Source organism: Asterias rubens, chromosome 6, assembly GCF_902459465.1.
Source record: "Asterias rubens chromosome 6, eAstRub1.3, whole genome shotgun sequence".
NCBI classification, from domain to species: domain Eukaryota; kingdom Metazoa; phylum Echinodermata; class Asteroidea; order Forcipulatida; family Asteriidae; genus Asterias; species Asterias rubens.
The window spans coordinates 4,119,314-4,141,650 of NC_047067.1; the positions used below are offsets into that span (position 1 = coordinate 4,119,314).

General features: G+C 36.1%; 1 protein-coding gene across 50 annotated transcripts in view; it reads left to right on the forward strand.

The window, feature by feature from the left end:
- Nucleotides 1–22,337, forward strand: part of LOC117291880 (neurogenic locus notch homolog protein 1-like) — a 52,580-nt gene that overhangs the window by 12,847 nt on the left and 17,396 nt on the right. For 17 of the 50 annotated variants that reach the window (XM_033773826.1, XM_033773825.1, XM_033773833.1 and 14 more), the window contains 44 exons: nt 336–367; nt 569–688; nt 817–936; nt 1,346–1,439; nt 1,788–1,819; nt 2,082–2,181; nt 2,637–2,668; nt 3,017–3,116; nt 3,566–3,597; nt 3,799–3,918; nt 4,047–4,166; nt 4,576–4,669; nt 5,018–5,049; nt 5,312–5,411; nt 5,871–5,902; nt 6,251–6,362; nt 6,584–6,615; nt 6,755–6,854; nt 7,314–7,345; nt 7,704–7,803; nt 8,181–8,212; nt 8,561–8,660; nt 9,118–9,149; nt 12,237–12,356; nt 12,766–12,859; nt 13,209–13,240; nt 13,383–13,494; nt 13,716–13,747; nt 13,889–13,988; nt 14,435–14,466; nt 14,815–14,914; nt 15,372–15,403; nt 15,603–15,722; nt 15,850–15,969; nt 16,381–16,474; nt 16,770–16,801; nt 17,067–17,166; nt 17,757–17,821; nt 18,869–18,985; nt 19,204–19,249; nt 19,583–19,608; nt 19,967–20,080; nt 20,662–20,784; nt 22,204–22,323. In XM_033773826.1, coding sequence (XP_033629717.1) covers nt 336–367; nt 569–688; nt 817–936; nt 1,346–1,439; nt 1,788–1,819; nt 2,082–2,181; nt 2,637–2,668; nt 3,017–3,116; nt 3,566–3,597; nt 3,799–3,918; nt 4,047–4,166; nt 4,576–4,669; nt 5,018–5,049; nt 5,312–5,411; nt 5,871–5,902; nt 6,251–6,362; nt 6,584–6,615; nt 6,755–6,854; nt 7,314–7,345; nt 7,704–7,803; nt 8,181–8,212; nt 8,561–8,660; nt 9,118–9,149; nt 12,237–12,356; nt 12,766–12,859; nt 13,209–13,240; nt 13,383–13,494; nt 13,716–13,747; nt 13,889–13,988; nt 14,435–14,466; nt 14,815–14,914; nt 15,372–15,403; nt 15,603–15,722; nt 15,850–15,969; nt 16,381–16,474; nt 16,770–16,801; nt 17,067–17,166; nt 17,757–17,821; nt 18,869–18,985; nt 19,204–19,249; nt 19,583–19,608; nt 19,967–20,080; nt 20,662–20,784; nt 22,204–22,323 — 3,431 coding nt within the window. The remainder of the gene's footprint in view (nt 1–335; nt 368–568; nt 689–816; nt 937–1,345; nt 1,440–1,787; nt 1,820–2,081; nt 2,182–2,636; nt 2,669–3,016; nt 3,117–3,565; nt 3,598–3,798; nt 3,919–4,046; nt 4,167–4,575; nt 4,670–5,017; nt 5,050–5,311; nt 5,412–5,870; nt 5,903–6,250; nt 6,363–6,583; nt 6,616–6,754; nt 6,855–7,313; nt 7,346–7,703; nt 7,804–8,180; nt 8,213–8,560; nt 8,661–9,117; nt 9,150–12,236; nt 12,357–12,765; nt 12,860–13,208; nt 13,241–13,382; nt 13,495–13,715; nt 13,748–13,888; nt 13,989–14,434; nt 14,467–14,814; nt 14,915–15,371; nt 15,404–15,602; nt 15,723–15,849; nt 15,970–16,380; nt 16,475–16,769; nt 16,802–17,066; nt 17,167–17,756; nt 17,822–18,868; nt 18,986–19,203; nt 19,250–19,582; nt 19,609–19,966; nt 20,081–20,661; nt 20,785–22,203; nt 22,324–22,337) is intronic. The other 33 variants (XM_033773831.1, XM_033773832.1, XM_033773828.1 and 30 more) reach the window with 33 other exon arrangements.

A 22,337-nucleotide genomic window follows, 5' to 3' on the forward strand; every position in this document is an offset into this window, starting at 1 on the left:
CTATGCAGAAGTCTTCTTCCATTTTACTGAGTTTGTCGTATACAAAATATACGAAAAAATACAAAAAAATGTAGGCCCTATCTGTTTTTCTCAGCAGACCTTTGAGAGTAAGTTTTATTTAAATAACGAGTTGGGATAAAAAGCTTAAGAAAAGCCTGCATGTAACTTAGTTGTGTTGGTCGTTTGTCTTTTTTTTTAGCTACTTTTATTCAATTTACATCTCATTACATACGTAAACTGTCATTTTCCTTTTGTATTATAGCTTTGTCTTTCAAAAGGTATAAGTAATTAACGATTGGTAGATGATCAATCCGTAAATCTATGTTTCTTAACAGAAAATCAGGTGATGAAAGCAATGAAGTGCCAGGTAAGTGAATCAATACAATCCATAGGGGCTTTATCTAGTTGCTCATCTCAAGCCTTTAGTTCTTGAAATCACTGCATCAGTGATCGTAATTATCTGATAACAACAGCAAACTTCTTTTCAAACTTGGCACCGGTATCCTCTTCTTAGTAGAATCTTAGTTTAGATTATTGCCCATGTATTTAAATTGTGTTATTTTTTCAGCACCTAATCCCCAGCCTTGCGATAGTCATCCATGCCAACATGGCGGTGTATGCCAAAATAAAGGACAATTATTTGAGTGTGTTTGCCCCAGTGGCTGCTCAGGAAGACGCTGTGAAAATGGTAAGCATGTAAATATCAAACCGTCTTATATACACCTAAGTTTAAGATGTGAGTGATGTGAATTGATGGTTTTAGATATTGATTGATATTTCTGTTTAATTTTGTCTTACATTAACTACAATGTATAGGACCTGTTCAAGACCCATGTGCGAATAACCCTTGCGAGCATGGGGGAGCATGTTCACCTTATGGATCCAGCTACCGATGCAGTTGCCCGTCAGCGTACATGGGTTCTAGATGCCAATTAGGTATTAATGATTTTTACTTGTTCGAGCGTAGTTACTTCTGAACTGTGGAACACCAACTCTATGTTTTGTTTCGCCGTTGTCAATCAGTTACCAAGACCAAAAACACTTGAGCAGATCATTACGTACTGGTGTAACATGCGACTGTTACAAATACTGCTTCTTTTCATCTCCACTGACACAATTTGAGCACAATAAACCCGAGAGGTATTGCTCTTAAAGTTATTATTTAATCACTAACTCTCGTTAACTTTGATCTGATTACCGATGACATTCCAATGCAATTTATCACCAAATTCGGCATGTGTTAATACTAAGTATTACCTGAAAGGATTTAATAAGCACTATTAATTTTAATCCACGATTCTCTGAACGCCAATATTTAACTAATCTGTTCATATAAAATCTTTAGGCAAAACACAAAACCCAACCAAATCTGCAAGTAAAGAAAGCGGACATTCTTCCCATGGCAGCAGCAGTCATGAAGACCCTGACCATGTCAAACCGTAAGTTTCATTCATGCGACCACAAATATGGTAGATCGTTGTTTTTCCCCCCAACAAATAATAAATAAAAAAAACATGAAGGCCCTGTCTGTTTTTCTCAGCAAACCTTAAAGTTTAACATTTTTCTTAAATAACGAACTTGGATAGAACAGGTTAAGTAAACCCTGCATGTTAACTATTTTTGTAGGACGTTTTTCTAAGTAATAGGTTTTTTTCTCGAGCTGCTTTTGTTCCAATCACATCTCATTACATACGTAATATGTCATTTTCATTTGTTTTCTCTTTCAAAAGGTATAAGTAACTAACCAATGGTAGATGATTAATCCGAAAATCTATATTTCTTAACAGAAAATCAAATTCTGGAAGCAATGAAGTGCCAGGTAAGTGAATCAATACGATCTATAGGGGCTTTATCTTACCTATAATGTTGCTCATCTCAAGCCTCTTTAAATCACTGCATCAGTTATCGTTATTTTCTGATAACAACGGCCAGTTGCTTTTCAAACTTGGCACCTGTATCCTCTTCTTAGTAGAATTGCTCAACCAAGCTGAGTTATACCTTGAAAACTTTAAGAAATTTTATGTTTTACCATTCCAAGTTTCTCTGGACGTCATTATTGATCTATTCTGTTTGCACTTAAGCCTTAGGAGATACACAAAACCCAACCAAGTCTGCGAGTAAAGAGAACCGCCCCTCTTCCCCTGGCAGCAGCAGTCATACAGACCCTGATCACGTCAACTCGTAAGTTTCATTCACGCGACCACAAATTTGGTAGAACATTATTGTTTTTTCAAAATGTGCTGAAACTTAAAGGCAAAAATGTTGCCTTGGTGTGCATTGTGACGGATAACGTGAACAATCTCTGCAGAAGTCTTGTTCCATTTTAGTGAGTTTATCGAAAAAAAAAAAATACAAATATTTAGGACCTATCTGTTTTTTTCTCAGCAGACCTTTAAGTTTGCCTTTTATTTAAATAACGAATTGGGATAAAAAAGCTTCAGAAAAGCCTGTTTGTAAACTATTTGTGTAGGTCGTTTATCAGTTTTTTTCTCGATCTATTTTTTTCCCCCATTTATATCTCATTGTATAAGTAAACTGTCGTTTTCGTTAGATTTAATATAGCTTTGTCTTTCACAAGGTAAAGGTAAATTAACGAATGGTAGATGGTTAATAAAAAAAAAATTGTTTCTTAACAGAAAACCAAGTTCTGAAAGCAATGAAGTGCCAGGTAAGTGAATCATCACGATCTATAAAGGGGCCTTATCTTTCCTATAATGTTGCTCATCTCAAGCCTTTAGTTCTTGACATGACTCCATCGGTGATCGTAATTTGCTGATAACAACGGCAAGCTACTTTTCAAACTTGGTACCGTAGAGAAGTAATGCCTTATTATTTAACCACCAATTCTCACTTTCTTTCATGTGACTACCTTCAGATGAAATTCCCGCGCATTGTTTTCACCAAATTCAGCTTTTGTTTATTCCAAGTTATACCTTAAAGGATTTAAGCAATTTTTTGTTTCACTATTCCTAGTTTCTCTGGACGTCAGTATTGAATTATTCTGTTTGCATTTAAGCTTTAGGTGATACACACATTCCAACCAAGTCTGCAAGTAAAGAAAGCCGTCCCTCTTCCCCTGGCAGCAGCAGTCATAAAGACCCTGACCATGTCAACTCGTAAGTTTCATTCATTCGACCACATTTTGGTAGAATTTGTTTTTCTCCAGAATGTGCTGAAACTTAAAGCCAAGATGTTGCCTTGGTGTGCATTGTGACCGATAACGTGAACAATCTATGCAGAAGTCTTCTTCCATTTTACTGAGTTTGTCGTATACAAAATATACGAAAAAATACAAAAAAATGTAGGCCCTATCTGTTTTTCTCAGCAGACCTTTGAGAGTAAGTTTTATTTAAATAACGAGTTGGGATAAAAAGCTTAAGAAAAGCCTGCATGTAACTTAGTTGTGTTGGTCGTTTGTCTTTTTTTTAGCTACTTTTATTCAATTTACATCTCATTACATACGTAAACTGTCATTTTCCTTTTGTATTATAGCTTTGTCTTTCAAAAGGTATAAGTAATTAACGATTGGTAGATGATCAATCCGTAAATCTATGTTTCTTAACAGAAAATCAGGTGATGAAAGCAATGAAGTGCCAGGTAAGTGAATCAATACAATCCATAGGGGCTTTATCTAGTTGCTCATCTCAAGCCTTTAGTTCTTGAAATCACTGCATCAGTGATCGTAATTATCTGATAACAACAGCAAACTTCTTTTCAAACTTGGCACCGGTATCCTCTTCTTAGTAGAATCTTAGTTTAGATTATTGCCCATGTATTTAAATTGTGTTATTTTTTCAGCACCTAATCCCCAGCCTTGCGATAGTCATCCATGCCAACATGGCGGTGTATGCCAAAATAAAGGACAATTATTTGAGTGTGTTTGCCCCAGTGGCTGCTCAGGAAGACGCTGTGAAAATGGTAAGCATGTAAATATCAAACCGTCTTATATACACCTAAGTTTAAGATGTGAGTGATGTGAATTGATGGTTTTAGATATTGATTGATATTTCTGTTTAATTTTGTCTTACATTAACTACAATGTATAGGACCTGTTCAAGACCCATGTGCGAATAACCCTTGCGAGCATGGGGGAGCATGTTCACCTTATGGATCCAGCTACCGATGCAGTTGCCCGTCAGCGTACATGGGTTCTAGATGCCAATTAGGTATTATTGATTTTTACTTGTTCGAGCGTAGTTACTTCTGAACTGTGGAACACCAACTCTATGTTTTGTTTCGCCGTTGTCAATCAGTTACCAAGACCAAAAACACTTGAGCAGATCATTACGTACTGGTGTAACATGCGACTGTTACAAATACTGCTTCTTTTCATCTCCACTGACACAATTTGAGCACAATAAACCCGAGAGGTATTGCTCTTAAAGTTATTATTTAATCACTAACTCTCGTTAACTTTGATCTGATTACCGATGACATTCCAATGCAATTTATCGCCAAATTCGGCATGTGTTAATACTAAGTATTACCTGAAAGGATTTAATAAGCACTATTAATTTTAATCCACGATTCTCTGAACGCCAATATTTAACTAATCTGTTCATATAAAATCTTTAGGCAAAACACAAAACCCAACCAAATCTGCAAGTAAAGAAAGCGGACATTCTTCCCATGGCAGCAGCAGTCATGAAGACCCTGACCATGTCAAACCGTAAGTTTCATTCATGCGACCACAAATATGGTAGATCTTTGTTTTTCCCCCCAACAAATAATAAATAAAAAAAACATGACGGCCCTGTCTGTTTTTCTCAGCAAACCTTAAAGTTTAAAATTTTTCTTAAATAACGAACTTGGATAGAACAGGTTAAGTAAACCCTGCATGTTAACTATTTTTGTAGGACGTTTTTCTAAGTAATAGGTTTTTTTCTCGAGCTGCTTTTGTTCCAATCACATCTCATTACATACGTAATATGTCATTTTCATTTGTTTTCTCTTTCAAAAGGTATAAGTAACTAACCAATGGTAGATGATTAATCCGAAAATCTATATTTCTTAACAGAAAATCAAATTCTGGAAGCAATGAAGTGCCAGGTAAGTGAATCAATACGATCTATAGGGGCTTTATCTTACCTATAATGTTGCTCATCTCAAGCCTCTTTAAATCACTGCATCAGTTATCGTTATTTTCTGATAACAACGGCCAGTTGCTTTTCAAACTTGGCACCTGTATCCTCTTCTTAGTAGAATTGCTCAACCAAGCTGAGTTATACCTTGAAAACTTTAAGAAATTTTATGTTTTACCATTCCAAGTTTCTCTGGACGTCATTATTGATCTATTCTGTTTGCACTTAAGCCTTAGGAGATACACAAAACCCAACCAAGTCTGCGAGTAAAGAGAACCGCCCCTCTTCCCCTGGCAGCAGCAGTCATACAGACCCTGATCACGTCAACTCGTAAGTTTCATTCACGCGACCACAAATTTGGTAGAACATTATTGTTTTTCCAAAATGTGCTGAAACTTAAAGGCAAAAATGTTGCCTTGGTGTGCATTGTGACGGATAACGTGAACAATCTCTGCAGAAGTCTTGTTCCATTTTAGTGAGTTTATCGAAAAAAAAAAACCAATTCAAATATTTAGGACCTATCTGTTTTTTTCTCAGCAGACCTTTAAGTTTGCCTTTTATTTAAATAACGAATTGGGATAAAAAAGCTTCAGAAGAGCCTGTTTGTAAACTATTTGTGTAGGTCGTTTATCAGTTTTTTTCTCGATCTATTTTTTTTTTCCCCATTTATATCTCATTGTATAAGTAAACTGTCGTTTTCGTTAGATTTAATATAGCTTTGTCTTTCACAAGGTAAAGGTAAATTAACGAATGGTAGATGGTTAATAAAAAAAAATTGTTTCTTAACAGAAAACCAAGTTCTGCAAGCAATGAAGTACCAGGTAAGTGAATCATCACGATCTATAAAGGGGCCTTATCTTTCCTATAATGTTGCTCATCTCAAGCCTTTAGTTCTTGACATGACTCCATCGGTGATCGTAATTTGCTGATAACAACGGCAAGCTACTTTTCAAACTTGGTACCGTAGAGAAGTAATGCCTTATTATTTAACCACCAATTCTCACTTTCTTTCATGTGACTACCTTCAGATGAAATTCCCGCGCATTGTTTTCACCAAATTCAGCTTTTTTTTATTCCAAGTTATACCTTAAAGGATTTAAGCAATTTTTTGATTCACAATTCCAAGTTTCTCTGGACGTCATTATTGAATTATTCTGTTTGCACTGAAGCTTTAGGTGATACACACATACCAACCAAGTCTGCAAGTAAAGAAAGGCGCCCCTCTTCCCCTGGCAGCAGCCCTGGCAGCAGCAGTCATACAGACCCTGACCACGCCAACTCGTAAGTTTCATTCACGCGACCACAAATTTGGTAGAACATTCTTGTTTTTTAAGTTTAGGTTTTATTTAAATAACAAACTTGGCTAGAAAAGCTTAAGAAAAACCTGCATGTGAAGTATTTGTGAAGATCGTTTTTCATTTTTTGGTTTTCAAGCTACTATCATTTACGTAAACTGTCACGATTGGTAGATGATTAATCCGAAAATCTATGTTTCTTCACAGAAAATCAAATTCTGGAAGCAATGAAGTGCCAGGTAAGTGAATCAATACGATCTATAGGGGCTTTATATTACCAATAATGTTGCTCATCTCAAGCCTTTAGTTTTTTATGTTATGTTTTACCATTCCAAGTTTTTCTGACGTCATTATTGATCTATTCTGTTTGCACTTAAGCTTTAGGAGATACACAAAACCCAACCAAGTCTGCGAGTAAAGAGAACCGCCCCTCTTCCCCTGGCAGCAGCAGTCATACAGACCCTGACCACGTCAACTCGTAAGTTTCATTCACGCGACCACAAATTTGGTAGAACATTATTGTTTTTCCAAAATGTGCTGAAACTTAAAGGCAAAAATGTTGCCTTGGTGTGCATTGTGACGGATAACGTGAACAATCTCTGCAGAAGTCTTGTTCCATTTTACTGAATTTATCGACTAAAAAAAGAAAATACAAATATTTAGGACCTATCTGTTTTTTTCTCAGCAGACCTTTCAGTTTACCTTTTATTTAAATAACGAATTGGGATAAAAAAGCTTTAGAAGAGCCTGTTTGTAAACTATTTGTGTAGGTCGTTTATCAGTTTTTTTCTCGATCTATTTTTGTTTCCATTTATATCTCATTGTATAAGTAAACTGTCGTTTTCGTTAGATATATTAAAGCTTTGTCTTTCACAAGGTAAAGGTAAATTAACGAATGGTAGATGGTTAATAAAAAAAAATATATGTTTCTTAACAGAAAACCAAGTTCTGAAAGCAATGAAGTGCCAGGTAAGTGAATCATCACGATCTCTTTAGGGGCCTTATCTTTCCTGTAATGTTGCTCATCTCAAGCCTTTAGTTCTTGACATGACTGCATCGGTGATCGTAATTTGCTGATAACAACGGCAAGCTTCTTTTTAAACTTGGTACCGTAGAGAAGTAATGCCCTTTAAAGATATTATTTAACCACCAATTCTCACTTTCTTTCATGTGACTGTACCTTTATATAAAATTCCCGCGCATTGTTTTCACCAAATTCAGCTTGTGATTGTTCCAAGTTATACCTTGAAGGATTTAAGCAATTTTATGTTTTACTATTCCTAGTTTCTCTGGACGTCAGTATTGAATTATTCTGTTTACATTTAAGCTTTAGGAGATACACACATTCCAACCAAGTATGCGAGTAAAGAGAGCCGCCCCTCTTCCCCTGGCAGCAGCAGTCATAAAGACCCTGACCACGTCAACTCGTAAGTTTCATTCACGCGACCACAAATTCGGTAGAACATTATTGGATTTAAAAATGTGCCGAAACTTAAAGGCAAACATGTTGCTTTAGTGTGCATTGTGACGGATAACGTGAACAATCTATGCAGAAGTCTTCTTCCGTTTTACAGAGTTTAGCGACTAAGAAAAACAAAAAGTAAGTTTAACTTTTATTTAAATAACGAATTGGGATAGAAAAGCTTAAGAAAAGCCTGTTTGTAAACCATTTACATCTCATTATATAGTATATACGTATAAAACTGTCATTTTCGTTTGCTGTTGTAGCTTTGTCTTTCACAAGGTAAAGGTAAATTAACGAATGGTAGATGGTTAATAAAAATAAATCTGTGTTTCTTAACAGAAAACCAAGTTCTGCAAGCAATGAAGTGCCAGGTAAGTGAATCATCACGATCTCTATAGGGGCCTTATCTTTCCTATAATGTTGCTCATCTCAAGCCTTTAGTTCTTGACATGACTCCATCGGTGATCGTAATTTGCTGATAACAACGGCAAGCTACTTTTCAAACTTGGTACCGTAGAGAAGTAATGCCTTATTATTTAACCACCAATTCTCACTTTCTTTCATGTGACTACCTTCAGATGAAATTCCCGCGCATTGTTTTCACCAAATTCAGCTTTTTTTTATTCCAAGTTATACCTTAAAGGATTTAAGCAATTTTGTAATTTACCATTCCAAGTTTCTCTGGACGTCATTATTGAATTATTCTGTTTGCATTTAAGCTTTAGGTGATACACAAAACCCAACCAAGTCTGCGAGTAAAGAGAACCGCCCCTCTTCCCCTGGCAGCAGCAGTCATACAGACCCTGACCACGTCAACTCGTAAGTTTCATTCACGCGACCACAAATTTGGTAGAACATTATTGTTTTTCCAAAATGTGCTGAAATTTAAAGGCAAAAATGTTGCCTTGGTGTGCATTGTGACGGATAACGTGAACAATCTATGCAGAAGTCTTCTTCCATTTTACTGAGTTTGTCGTATACAAAACATACAAAAAAATACAAAAAATGTAGGCCCTATCTGTTTTTCTCAGCAGACCTTTAAGTGTAAGATTTATTTAAATAACGAGTTGGAATAAAAAGCTTAAGAAAAGCCTGCATGGAAACTAGTTGTGTAGGTCGTTTGTCAGGTTTTTTTTAGAGCTACTTTTGTTCAATTTACATCTCATTACATACGTAAACTGTCATTTTCATTTTGTATTATAGCTTTGTCTTTCAAAAGGTATAAGTAATTAACGATTGGTAGATGATCAATCCGTAAATCTATGTTTCTTAACAGAAAATCAAGTGATGAAAGCAATGAAGTGCCAGGTAAGTGAATTAATACAATCCATAGGGGCTTTATCTAGTTGCTCATCTCAAGCCTTTAGTTCTTGAAATCACTGCATCAGTGATCGTAATTATCTGATAACAACAGCAAACTTCTTTTCAAACTTGGCACCGGTATCCTCTTCTTAGTAGAATCTTAGTTTAGATTTTTGATCATGTTTTTAAATTGTTTTTTTTTCAGCACCTAAACCTCAGCCTTGCGATAGTCATCCATGCCAACATGGCGGTGTATGCCAAAATAAAGGACAATTATTTGAGTGTGTTTGCTCCAGTGGCTGCTCAGGAAGACGCTGTGAAAATAATAATAATAATAATAATAATAATAATGAGAACTTATAAAGCGCACAAATCCATCAAAGTGCTCATGGCGCTAAATACAAAGAATAATATTGACATGTACAATAACCAAAATTGAAACGTAAGCCTAAGCTAAGAAGAAATCAAGATCATGTTGAAGAGAAAATACAGTACAAATGCAATATCAAAGAAAACATCGAAGGGTAGAAATCAAACCATTTTCTCAAATACTTGGTTGAAAAGATGTGTCTTAAGGTTTTTCTTAAATTGTGTTAAAGAAACAGATGATTTTACTAGTGCTGGCAATTTGTTCCAAAGGCGTGGGGCAGCATGTGAGAAAGATCGGTCTCCCCATGAATGATTGGATATGGGCTCAATAAGGAGACTAGAATTGTAAGACCGGAGTTTGCGAGGAGGATTGTATGGTTTGAGTAGATCATCAATATATGCAGGGGCATTGTTGGTGAGTGATTTATACACAAAAAGCAGAAGTTTATACTTGACTCTACTGCTTACGGGTAACCAGTGTAATTCTTTCAAAATCGGAGTTATATGACAGGACTTTTTATTTAAGGTGATAACACGAGCAGCATAGTTCTGAATACGCTGAAGTCGTTCAATTTGAGTATTAGGAAGACCATATAGAAGTGAGTTACACATGTCAATTCTGGAAACGACGACGGAGTGGACTATTTGCTCAGTTGCTTTTTGTGTTAAATATTTCCTCACTTTGCCTATATTACGAATGTGAAATGTTGTAGAACGTGCAATACTAGAAATATGTGAATAAGTGTCATGGAAGAGTCGAAGATCACACCAAGATTACGAGCTTTGGTAACAGCGGTAACTTCGGAGTCACCTATATTAATATGGGGAATAGTAACTTTAGAGAGTTGTTGGCGTGAACCAATTATCATAAATTCAGTCTTGTTATCATTAAGTTTAAGGAAATTGTCTTGCATCCAAACACGAATTTCACCAACACACGTTTCAATACGACTGATGCTCTCATCAGCAAAATGTTTGGATGGTATAAAAGAGAAATACAACTGAGTGTCATCAGCATATACATGATAGTTCAGTTTGTGTTTCAGGATGATGCTATGAACTGGGTAGGTGTACACCGTGAACCACAGCGGTCCAAGAACCGACCCCTGAGGGACTGAACAATCATGAACAACTGGGTCCGATGTGGAATTGCCAATGCGTACATGTTGTGGTCTGTTTTGCAAATAGGATTGGCACCATTTAAGGGCATTGCCCTGTAAACCAATAATATCACGTAGTCTCTTGAGCAAAATAGTGTGATCCACGGTGTCAAAAGCCGCACTTAAATCAAGCAGAATCAGGGCAGTCACATGGCCTTCATCCATAGCACATAAAATGTCATTTTGCACCCGTAATAGTGCCGATTCAGTGCTATGCTTGGACCTGTATGCTGATTGAAATTTATCAGCAAGGCCAGAGTCAGAGATAACAGTATTCAATCTGGAGGCGACTATGCGCTCAATGGTCTTGCCAACAAACTTCAAATTAGCCACCGGTCTGTAGTTAGAAAAAGTCTCAATATCTAAACCTGGCTTCTTGATTAGGGGACGAATGTAAGCAGTCTTAAGACTGTCTGGAAAATTACCTTGTTCAAAGGACTTGTTCACAATAGTAGTAATAAGAGGTGCTAGAACATTAATACACCTTTTAAGAAGATGTGTAGGTATGGGGTCCAGTTCACATGATTTAGAAGGAGAACTGCTTATTAATTTTATAATCTCAGACACAGTAGCAGATTCAAACTGGGAAATTTTTGTTACATGAGCACACACAGGTAAATGGTTAATCTGCGATACAGTAGAACTAGTTGCTACAGGAAAAATACTACGAATATTAACAATTTTGTTGCTGAAATAGTTAGAAAAACTATCTGCCAGAACCGCATCTGATACACTACTGGGTAATACAGGCTTTTCCTTTGTTTGATTTAGTAACCCATCAACAACTTTAAATAGTTTCTTCTGATCTCCTGAACAATCTGTAATTTGAGAGGAGTAATATTCAATCTTAGCTACATTAATTAATTCATTAACCCTTTGTCTTTGATTACAATACAACTGTCTATCAATCTCAAGTCTTGAGTGCCTCCATTTTCTCTCATGAACTCTGCGCAGCTTTCTAGCAGTCTGTATAGCATCATTAAACCAAGGACTATGAGGTCTCAAACGAACAGATCTAGTGCGAGCTGGTGCATGCTTGTTCAAAAGACTACTAAGGATAACCTCATAATTTTGCACACAAGAGTCGAGATCGGTAGAAGTCATATCAAAGTCGGAGAGTAACACAACCAGATCATTGCGGAAAACATCAACATCAATAGACTTAATGTTACGTGTTGTAATAATAACTTTAGGGGGTTGTGGTTTCTAAAGTGATAATTGAGACATAACAGCAAAGTGATCAGATAATCCAGGATGAAGATAAATACCAGAAACAAGTGTAGCATTTTCACGAGTTATGAGTAGGTCAAGCAAATCCCCATGTATGTGCGTTGATCCTGAGACATGCTGATGAAGACCATAGGATTGTAATATGGTCTTAAACCGGATGGCGTTGGTATCATTTAAATTATCCATATGAATGTTAAAATCACCCCCCAAAAAAAAATGGTAAGCATGTAATTATACACACCCAAGTTTAAGATGTGAGTGATGTGAATTGATGGTTTTAGATATTGATTGATATTTCTGTTTAATTTTGTCTTACATTAACTGCAATGTATAGGACCTGTTCAAGACCCATGTGCGAATAACCCTTGCGAGCATGGGGGAGCATGTTCACCTTATGGATCCAGCTACCGATGCAGTTGCCCGTCAGCGTACATGGGTTCTAGATGCCAATTAGGTATTAATGATTTTTACTTGTTCGAGCGTAGTTACTTCTGAACTGTGGAACACCAACTCTATGTTTTGTTTCGCCGTTGTCAATCAGTTATTTAAGACAAAAACACTTGAGCAGATCATTACGTACTGGTGTAACATGCGACTGTTACAAATACTGCTTCTTTTCATCTCCACTGACACAATTTGAGCACAATAAACCCGAGAGGTATTGCTCTTAAAGTTATTATTTAATCACTAACTCTCGTTAACTTTGATCTGATTACCGATGACATTCCAATGCATGTTATCAACCAATTCGGCATGTGTTAATACCAAGTATTACCTGAAAGGATTTAATAAGCAATATTTATATTAATCCACGATTCTCTGAACGCCAATATTTAATTAATCTGTTCATATTAAATCTTTAGGCAAAACACAAAACCCAACCAAGTCTGCAAGTAAAGAAAGCGGCCCCTCTTCCCATGGCAGCAGTAGTCATGAAGACCCTGACCATGTCGAACCGTAAGTTTCATTCATGCGACCACAGATATGCAGGTAGATCTTTGTTTTTTTCCCCCAACAAATAATAAAAAAAAAACATGAAGGCCTTATCTGTTTTTCTCAGCAAACCTTAAAGTTTAAGATTTCTTTTAATAACGAACTTAAATAGAAAGGTTAAGTAAAGCCTGCATGTTAACTATTTTTGTAGAACGTTTGTATAAGTAATGTTTTTTTTATCTCAAGCTGCTTTTGTTCCAATCACATCTCATTACATACGTAATATGTCATTTTTATTTGTTTTCTCTTTCAAAAGGTATAAGTAACTAACCAATGGTAGATGATTAATCCGAAAATCTATATTTCTTAACAGAAAATCAAAATCTGGAAGCAATGAAGTGCCAGGTAAGTGAATCAATACGATCTATAGGGGCTTTATCTTACAAATAATGTTGCTCATCTCAAGCCTTTAGTTTGTTTTATGTTATGTTTTACCATTCCAAGTTTCTCTGGACGTCATTATTGAATTATTCTGTTTGCACTTAAGCTTTAGGTGATACACACATACCAACCAAGTCTGCAAGTAAAGAAAGGCGCCCCTCTTCCCCTGGCAGCAGCCCTGGCAGCAGCAGTCATAAAGACCATGACCACGCCAACTCGTAAGTTTCATTCACGCGACCACAAATTTGGTTGAACATTCTTGTTTTTTAAGTTTAGGTTTTATTTAAATAACAAACTTGGCTAGAAAAGCTTAAGAAAAACCTGCATGTGAAGTATTTGTGAAGATCGTTTTTCATTTTTTGGTTTTCAAGCTACTATCATTTACGTAAACTGTCACGATTAGTAGATGATTAATCCGAAAATCTATGTTTCTTAACAGAAAATCAAATTCTGGAAGCAATGAAGTGCCAGGTAAGTGAATCAATACGATCTATAGGGGCTTTATCTTACCAATAATGTTGCTCATCTCAAGCCTTTAGTTTTTTTAAGTTATGTTTTACCATTCCAAGTTTTTCTGGACGTCATTATTGATCTATTCTGTTTGCACTTAAGCTTTAGGAGATACACAAAACCCAACCAAGTCTGCAAGTAAAGAAAGCCGTCACTCTTCCCCTGGCAGCAGCAGTCATACAGACCCTGACCACGTCAACTCGTAAGTTTCATTCACGCGACGACAAATTTGGTAGAACATTATTGTTTTTCCAAAATGTGCTGAAACTTAAAGGCAAAAATGTTGCCTTGGTGTGCATTGTGACGGATAACGTGAACAATCTCTGCAGAAGTCTTGTTCCATTTTACTGAGTTTATCGACAAAAAAAAATACACAAATATTTAGGACCTATCTGTTTTTTTCTCAGCAGACCTTTAAGTTTACCTTTTATTTAAATAACGAATTGGGATAAAAAAGCTTAAGAAGAGCCTGTTTGTAAACTATTTGTGTAGGTCGTTCATCAGTTTTTTTCTCGATCTATTTTTTTTCCCCCATTTATATCTCATTGTCGTTTTCGTTAGATTTAATACAGCTTTGTCTTACACAAGGTAAAGGTAAATTAACGAATGGTAGATGGTTAATAAAAAAAAATATATGTTTCTTAACAGAAAACCAAGTTCTGAAAGCAATGAAGTGCCAGGTAAGTGAATCATCACGATCTCTATAGGGGCCTTATCTTACCTATAATGTTGCTCATCTCAAGCCTTTAGTTCTTGACATGACTCCATCGGTGATCGTAATTTGCTGATAACAACGGCAAGCTACTTTTCAAACTTGGTACCGTAGAGAAGTAATGCCTTATTATTTAACCACCAATTCTCACTTTCTTTCATGTGACTACCTTCAGATGAAATTCCCGCGCATTGTTTTCACCAAATTCAGCTTTTTTTTATTCCAAGTTATACCTTAAAGGATTTAAGCAATTTTTTGATTCACCATTCCAAGTTTCTCTGGACGTCATTATTGAATTATTCTGTTTGCATTTAAGCTTTAGGTGATACACAAAACCCAACCAAGTCTGCAAGTAAAGAGAACCGCCCCTCTTCCCCTGGCAGCAGCAGTCATACAGACCCTGACCACGTCAACTCGTAAGTTTCATTCACGCGACCACAACTTTGGTAAAACATTATTGTTTTTCCAAAATGTGCTGAAACTTAAAGGCAAAAATGTTGCCTTGGTGTGCATTGTGACGGATAACGTGAACAATCTATGCAGAAGTCTTCTTCCATTTTACTGAGTTTGTCGTATACAAAACATACAAAAAAATACAAAAAATGTAGGCCCTATCTGTTTTTCTCAGCAGACCTTTAAGCGTAAGATTTATTTAAATAACGAGTTGGAATAAAAAGCTAAAGAAAAGCCTGCATGGAAACTAGTTGTGTAGGTCGTTTGTCAGTTTTTTTTTAGAGCTACTTTTGTTCAATTTACATCTTATTACATACGTAAACTGTCATTTTCATTTTGTATTATAGCTTTGTCTTTCAAAAGGTATAAGTAATTAACGATTGGTAGATGATCAATCCGTAAATCTATGTTTCTTAACAGAAAATCAAGTGATGAAAGCAATGAAGTGCCAGGTAAGTGAATTAATACAATCCATAGGGGCTTTATCTAGTTGCTCATCTCAAGCCTTTAGTTCTTGAAATCACTGCATCGGTGATCGTTATTTTCTGATAACAACAGCAAACTTCTTTTCAAACTTGGCACCGGTATCCTCTTCTTAGTAGAATCTTAGTTTAGATTTTTGATCATGTTTTTAAATTGTTTTTTTTTCAGCACCTAAACCTCAGCCTTGCGATAGTCATCCATGCCAACATGGCGGTGTATGCCAAAATAAAGGACAATTATTTGAGTGTGTTTGCCCCAGTGGCTGCTCAGGAAGACGCTGTGAAAATGGTAAGCATGTAATATCAAACCGTCTTATATACACCTAAGTTTAAGATGTGAGTGATGTGAATTGATGGTTTTAGATATTGATTGATATTTCTGTTTAATTTTGTCTTACATTAACTACAATGTATAGGACCTGTTCAAGACCCATGTGCGAATAACCCTTGCGAGCATGGGGGAGCATGTTCACCTTATGGATCCAGCTACCGATGCAGTTGCCCGTCAGCGTACATGGGTTCTAGATGCCAATTAGGTATCAATGATTTTTACTTGTTCGAGCGTAGTTACTTCTGAACTGTGGACCACCAATTTTATGTTTTGTTTGGTCTTTGTCAATCAGTTATCAAGACCAAAAGTACAATTGAGCAGATCATTACGCACTGGTGTAACATGCGACTGTTACAAATACTGCTTCTTTTCATCTCCACTGACACAATTTGAGCACAATAAACCCGAGAGGTATTGCTCTTAAAGTTATTATTTAATCACTAACTCTCGTTAACTTTGATCTGATTACCGATGACATTCCAATGCAATTTATCACCAAATTCGGCATATGTTAATACCAAGTATTACCTGAAAGGATTTAATAAGCACTATTAATTTTAATCCACGATTCTCTGAACGCCAATATTTAACTAATCTGTTCATATAAAATCTTTAGGCAAAACACAAAACCCAACCAAATCTGCAAGTAAAGAAAGCGGACATTCTTCCCATGGCAGCAGTAGTCATGAAGACCCTGACCATGTCAAACCGTAAGTTTCATTCATGCAACCACAAATATGGTAGATCTTTGTTTTTTCCCCCAACTAAAATAAATAAAAAACATGAAGGCCTTATCTGTTTTTCTCAGCAAACCTTAAAGTTTAAGATTTCTTTAAATTACGAACTTGGATAGAACAGGTTAGTTTTTTTTTCTCAAGCTGCTTTTGTTCCAATCACATCTCATTACATACGTAATATGTCATTTTCATTTGTTTTCTCTTTCAAAATGTATAAGTAACTAACGAATTGTAGATGATTAATCCGAAAATCTATATTTCTTAACAGAAAATCAAATTCTGGAAGCAATGAAGTGCCAGGTAAGTGAATCAATACGATCTTTAGGGGCCTTATCTTACCTATGTTGCTCATCTCAAGCCTTTAGTTCTTTAAATCACTGCATCAGTTATCGTTATCTTCTGATAACAACGGCCAGTTGCTTTTCAAACTTGGCACCTGTATCCTCTTCTTAGTAGAATTGCTCAACCAAGCTGAGTTATACCTTGAAAACTTTAAGAAATTTTATGTTTTACCATTCCAAGTTTCTCTGGACGTCATTATTGATCTATTCTGTTTGCACTTAAGCCTTAGGAGATACACAAAACCCAACCAAGTCTGCGAGTAAAGAGAACCGCCCCTCTTCCCCTGGCAGCAGCAGTCATACAGACCCTGATCACGTCAACTCGTAAGTTTCATTCATTCGACCACATTTTTGTAGAATTTGTTTTTCTCCAGAATGTGCTGAAACTTAAAGTCAAGATGTTGCCTTGGTGTGCATTGTGACCGATAACGTGAACAATCTATGCAGAAGTCTTCTTCCATTTTAGTTATTTTGTTAATTTAAGAAGAAAAAAGAAGAAAAACAAAAGAAGAAGACCATTATCTCTTTTTCTCCGCAGATCTTTAAGTCTAACTTTTATTTAAATAACGAACTTGAGATTAAAACCAAACCAATCAAAGCCAACTTTTCCAGTTTGCTTTCTTATTTAATCCAATATAATGGACCCGGATCAAAATCTTCGCGATCTGGCAGTCGTGAGCACTTTCCAAAAAAGTTAGTTTAGCGAACAAAACCACCAGCATTTACTGCTTGTGATAACTAAACATTTCGCAGACACGTTTAATATTTGTACTCTCAAAAACTTCCAAAAGGTTTGTATTAGTTGGAATTAAAGTATAATAACTTGTGCAGTCTCTCGACGGGAACGTTGAGGTTGTTTTATTTAGTGTCTCTGCCATAAATGTTTTTTGTTTTAACACTGTACTCCTTTCCAGACATGCATCAGGAAGTAAATCAGGGAGTGGTTCAGGGCGTGGCTCAGGCAGTAACGAAAGAAGAGGTAATTAAGAATGGATTTATTGTAAATACTATAATCAAAACAACTTACTACAAAGGAAGACAAACTATCAATGCAAACATACTCTTCGGTGGGTGTGTACTAAGACAAATTACTGGAGCAAGATTTGAACTAACGACCTCCTCGTTAACGTGTTCAACCAACTATGAGCTACACAGCGAAAACAACAACAGTTTGACCAACGTTTTGACCAACCATAGCTTTACTGATATTGCGATGCCGTTGAGAACAAACTTTTTTGTTTAATTGTATTTTAAAAAATGGTGGCTAGGAAGGTAAAATCTATATATGTTATAGCAGTTGGCAATATTATCTGTACCACCGTTAGTCCGGAGGTCGTTGGTTCAAATCCCACTCTTCTCAATTAGAATTGTCTTTGTTCAACAACAAATTTACTAAAATTAACCCTTCCAGCTTCCCTTTGGGTTTATTACTTGGGTTAACAGGAATACGTTGCCTTGGATCGGACGAGTTGATCTATAAAAAGCGTATGAAACCGTTTGTTATGAAGGGGGGGGGGGGAGATGTTTTAAAAGTAGAATATAATGATCCACACAAGTAGCACTCGAAATTGCACGGTTTTCATTTTACGTCACGAACTAACACGGTCGGCCATTTATGGGAGTCAAAAATTGGCCGACCGTGTTCGTCGACGAGGTAAACAGAAACCACGCAATTTCGAGGCATATTTTTGTAGATCATTGTATTCTACTTTTACAACATCTTTCTACCCATATGCATTTTATAACAAAAGGTTACAGAACGTTTTTCAAAGACCGACAAGACCGATCCAAGGCAACGTGTTCCTTAAAGATTATTCTAAACAAATGTAAAGATACTCATCCTTAAGATTTCAAACATGAACAGTTGAACATCCAAACACAGGTAGATACATTACTAGTAAATACCAATAAAATAAATTAAATATTAGATACTACTTTTCAATAATTCAGTAATCTTAACCGTTGACTTTTCCTTAAAAATTAATGTTAAAAAATTGTTAAAAGTTTGTGTTGTTCTATTTACCAGGCTACTACAGAAGTCCGTGTGAGAAAAACCCTTGCAAACGGGGATCTTGCAAAGAGTTCGGCAAAACATTCAAGTGCAAATGTCCAAGTGGCTTCAAAGGAAGACGCTGCCAATACAGTAAGTATGCCTATTTGTATTGAACAACATTTGCGTGCGAACGGGAAAAAAAAATCTGCGTGCGAACGAAACAAATTTGCGTGCATTTGTAAGTCTGATTCAGTGTCGTTGTGGAAAGCAGGAAGATACAATATTTCCACGAAAGAAGTTTTAAAGTCCCTCCGTTATCTGTATTCAGAAATCTTAACAGTATTGTTTTCCTTCTTATTCCCTCGAAGCAAAAAGACCACGCACAACTCATACCCATGGGAGCAAATCGAGCGGGTAAATATTGTCCTCTGTGTAATTTCCCCCAATGTAGTTTTATAAAGTCTTCGCTATTGGTTTGCATTTATTGATTTTAGACATAATTGATCGTTTTAATGTTATAACCTTTGAGTTTTTCCCCTCCCCATGTGAAACAGACATTTACACCGTTTCATTAAATAATACGTATAATACAATTCAATGTAAGAGGTTATTGTATTTGTAGTAACCTTACAGTTTTACAAACTTGCTCATCTAAATATGCGAAATTTAAAAAAATTGATGGAGGGGGGGCTTTTATTAATTTTCTCTGTAACAACAATAATGATTTACTTTCCTCTTTTTAAACAGCTCGTCGTCTTCTGCAGAAATCGAAGGTAAGTGAATAATTCGCTTGCTTCTAGATAATAATAACAATATACATTAATGACAATATTGTTAATATTGTTATTATTGTTATAAATTTATCAAATTTTGGGCACCACAGCAGTGTATGTGCATGAGCTAATAAAGGATAACACGTGATATGTGGTCAACCAATCAAATGACAACGAAGACCTACCAGGTACATTTCAATTGTTAACGTATTTCCGAGCGTGTGCACAATACCGAGAACAATGGATTTTACCTGGTAAGTCTGCTGCCACCAAGCGTTCCAAAAGTCTCTCAATCAGATAATGCTGACAATAGTATTAATATGATGTAGTAAGATTTGTGTTTGTTTGCATGTTATAGCACCCCAACCATGTGATTACAACCCATGTTGGAACGGAGGAACCTGTTTGCCCGAGGGTGACCCGTATACCTGTAATTGCGCACCAGGATATGAAGGAAGACGTTGTGAAATTGGTAAGAATTTTGCAGTTATTATTTCCATACCCTGTTTCACTTGCTGAAACATTTGAAAACGATTGAAAAACACTTCAGTTTACTGCTCAAATTTTTGAATATGATGGTTATAAATAATCAATAGTTTTGAAGTTACCCCTACATTTGATTTCCCCACACTATGGGGACAGTTGTTTGTCAAGTGGTTCGGGACAAGCTTTTGTACAGCAACCTCCACATGAGCAATCCCTGGTGCCACTGTGCCATACACATTCATTCAAAATTGTGTGTAGTTGTTCACCGTCTCTTACGTTACTAAAAGCTTGCCCCAAATCATGTGACATAGCAACTGTTTCTGTAGCCGGAGGAATTCGAATTTAAACAGTAACTTGTGAACAAGCACGTCATTGTACCAGACAAACGGGAGGTTTAGCTGCAATCAATTGAAAGTAATTTCCTAATATTCAAATCCAATTGTGTATAGCTCTTGTTTTCAGAGCTCTTGCTATTTCTTTTACTATTAATGGTAACACCACCAGTGGTTATTGCTTTAGTTGACTGCATTTTGTTTATTTATTTTTTTTTTTGTTTAACTACTGTAGCTCCCACACCTCATCCATGTGAACAAGACCCTTGCTCTGGCCACGGTAAATGCTACTCGACCCGGGACGGAGGATACAGGTGTGAATGTGATCCTAATTACGGGGGTGAACGTTGCAATGAAGGTAAGGGCACGAACAAACAAACAGGCACCACCACCCCCGCCCCCCCCCCCCAACAAATGGTCTTCCAAAAACGTCGACTTGTTGTTTTTTGTTGTTGTTTTTTAATTGATGTAGGAAGTAAAATGTCATCAGAGGCATATTTTCACACATTTACAACATCCATATTACATGTGACATTGCTCACAACAACAATTAATGCATAACTGTTACATAAATATATTTTTCGTTCAAGTGATGTTAAACTCTGTACACCAATCATTCAATATTAACAACAGAATGCACATGAGCTACAATAACGTACGTAAACAACAAAACAACTTTGAAGGAAAAGAAAATAAACCTGTTGGGCAATTCAAAATGTACCTGCTATTTGCTTTGTTCATTATCTCCCTGGTTTTAGGGTTTGCGTAGTGTTGTCTTCCCATGCCTTTCTCCTCTATAGGATCACTATTCAAAACACGTCGTGGGTTGGGTTTTCAGTCATTACCTGACAACGTTGGTTTTTTTTTCTTTCTTTTTCTTAAATATATGTATATATATATATAATGAATAGGGTAGATGGCCTTAGCTTTCGATCCAATCCGGACCTTCTTCAGAGGCATAAAACAAGTACAAACAAATACATATCCATTTATAGAAAAAGAGAGGGGGAAGGGATTAAGGAAAGGATCCAGAAAGAAGCGGGAAAAATAACAGCCAATCAAAGTTTCTATTTCAGAAACAATATTGGTGGCTATGAACCAATAGGAGTGGAGTGGCGAGGACAAAGGATGTTTAGAATGAAAGGAAGGGTTACTGGACCATAAAAGTGGTAAAAGTATTGTTCGACAACAATGCAGGGAGACATGAAAGGGTAGGATTAGAGAGCAAGTTGCATCATGATGCAACTAACAATGGTCAATTAATAAGAATAGCAAGATCAAAGGTATGATGATTTTAAAAAAAGGTATGAGGGACCTGTGGAAAAAAAGAGGGGGGTTACTTACATCAGATAGTTACAGTGATGAATTTATATATATATATATATAAGGTAAGAACAACAATTAGAAAAAAGGTATATTTTGAATTGCCCATTATATGTATAATTTTTTTTTGGGGGGAGGGGTTATTTGGTTAACTATTGTTAAATAAAGTTGGTCTAATATTGTTGATAATAATCTGCTTTTTGCATCGTTTATTAAAAGTGAACGAACCCTTGATCATAGTGTTATCTATACTTTCTGCATTGTTAACGAAGGTTATTAATGTTGAATACATGCTTTTTGAACTAGTATTATTTTACTTTATCTAGCTTTTGCATTGTTAAAGTGTACTATTATTTGTGTTGCCTGTTGTTTGCATTTCTATGTTGAACTAACAATTTGTGCTACCTTATTATTTAATTGTTTAACTGATATTTTTGTTCCCTGCTTGTTTCAGTTATCCCTGTAAATCCATGTGACAGAAACCCATGTAAGAATGACGGCAGATGTTTAACAAGAGGTGACGACTACCAATGCCACTGCATGTTTCCATACGAAGGCACTAACTGTGAACAAGGTATTAACAACATC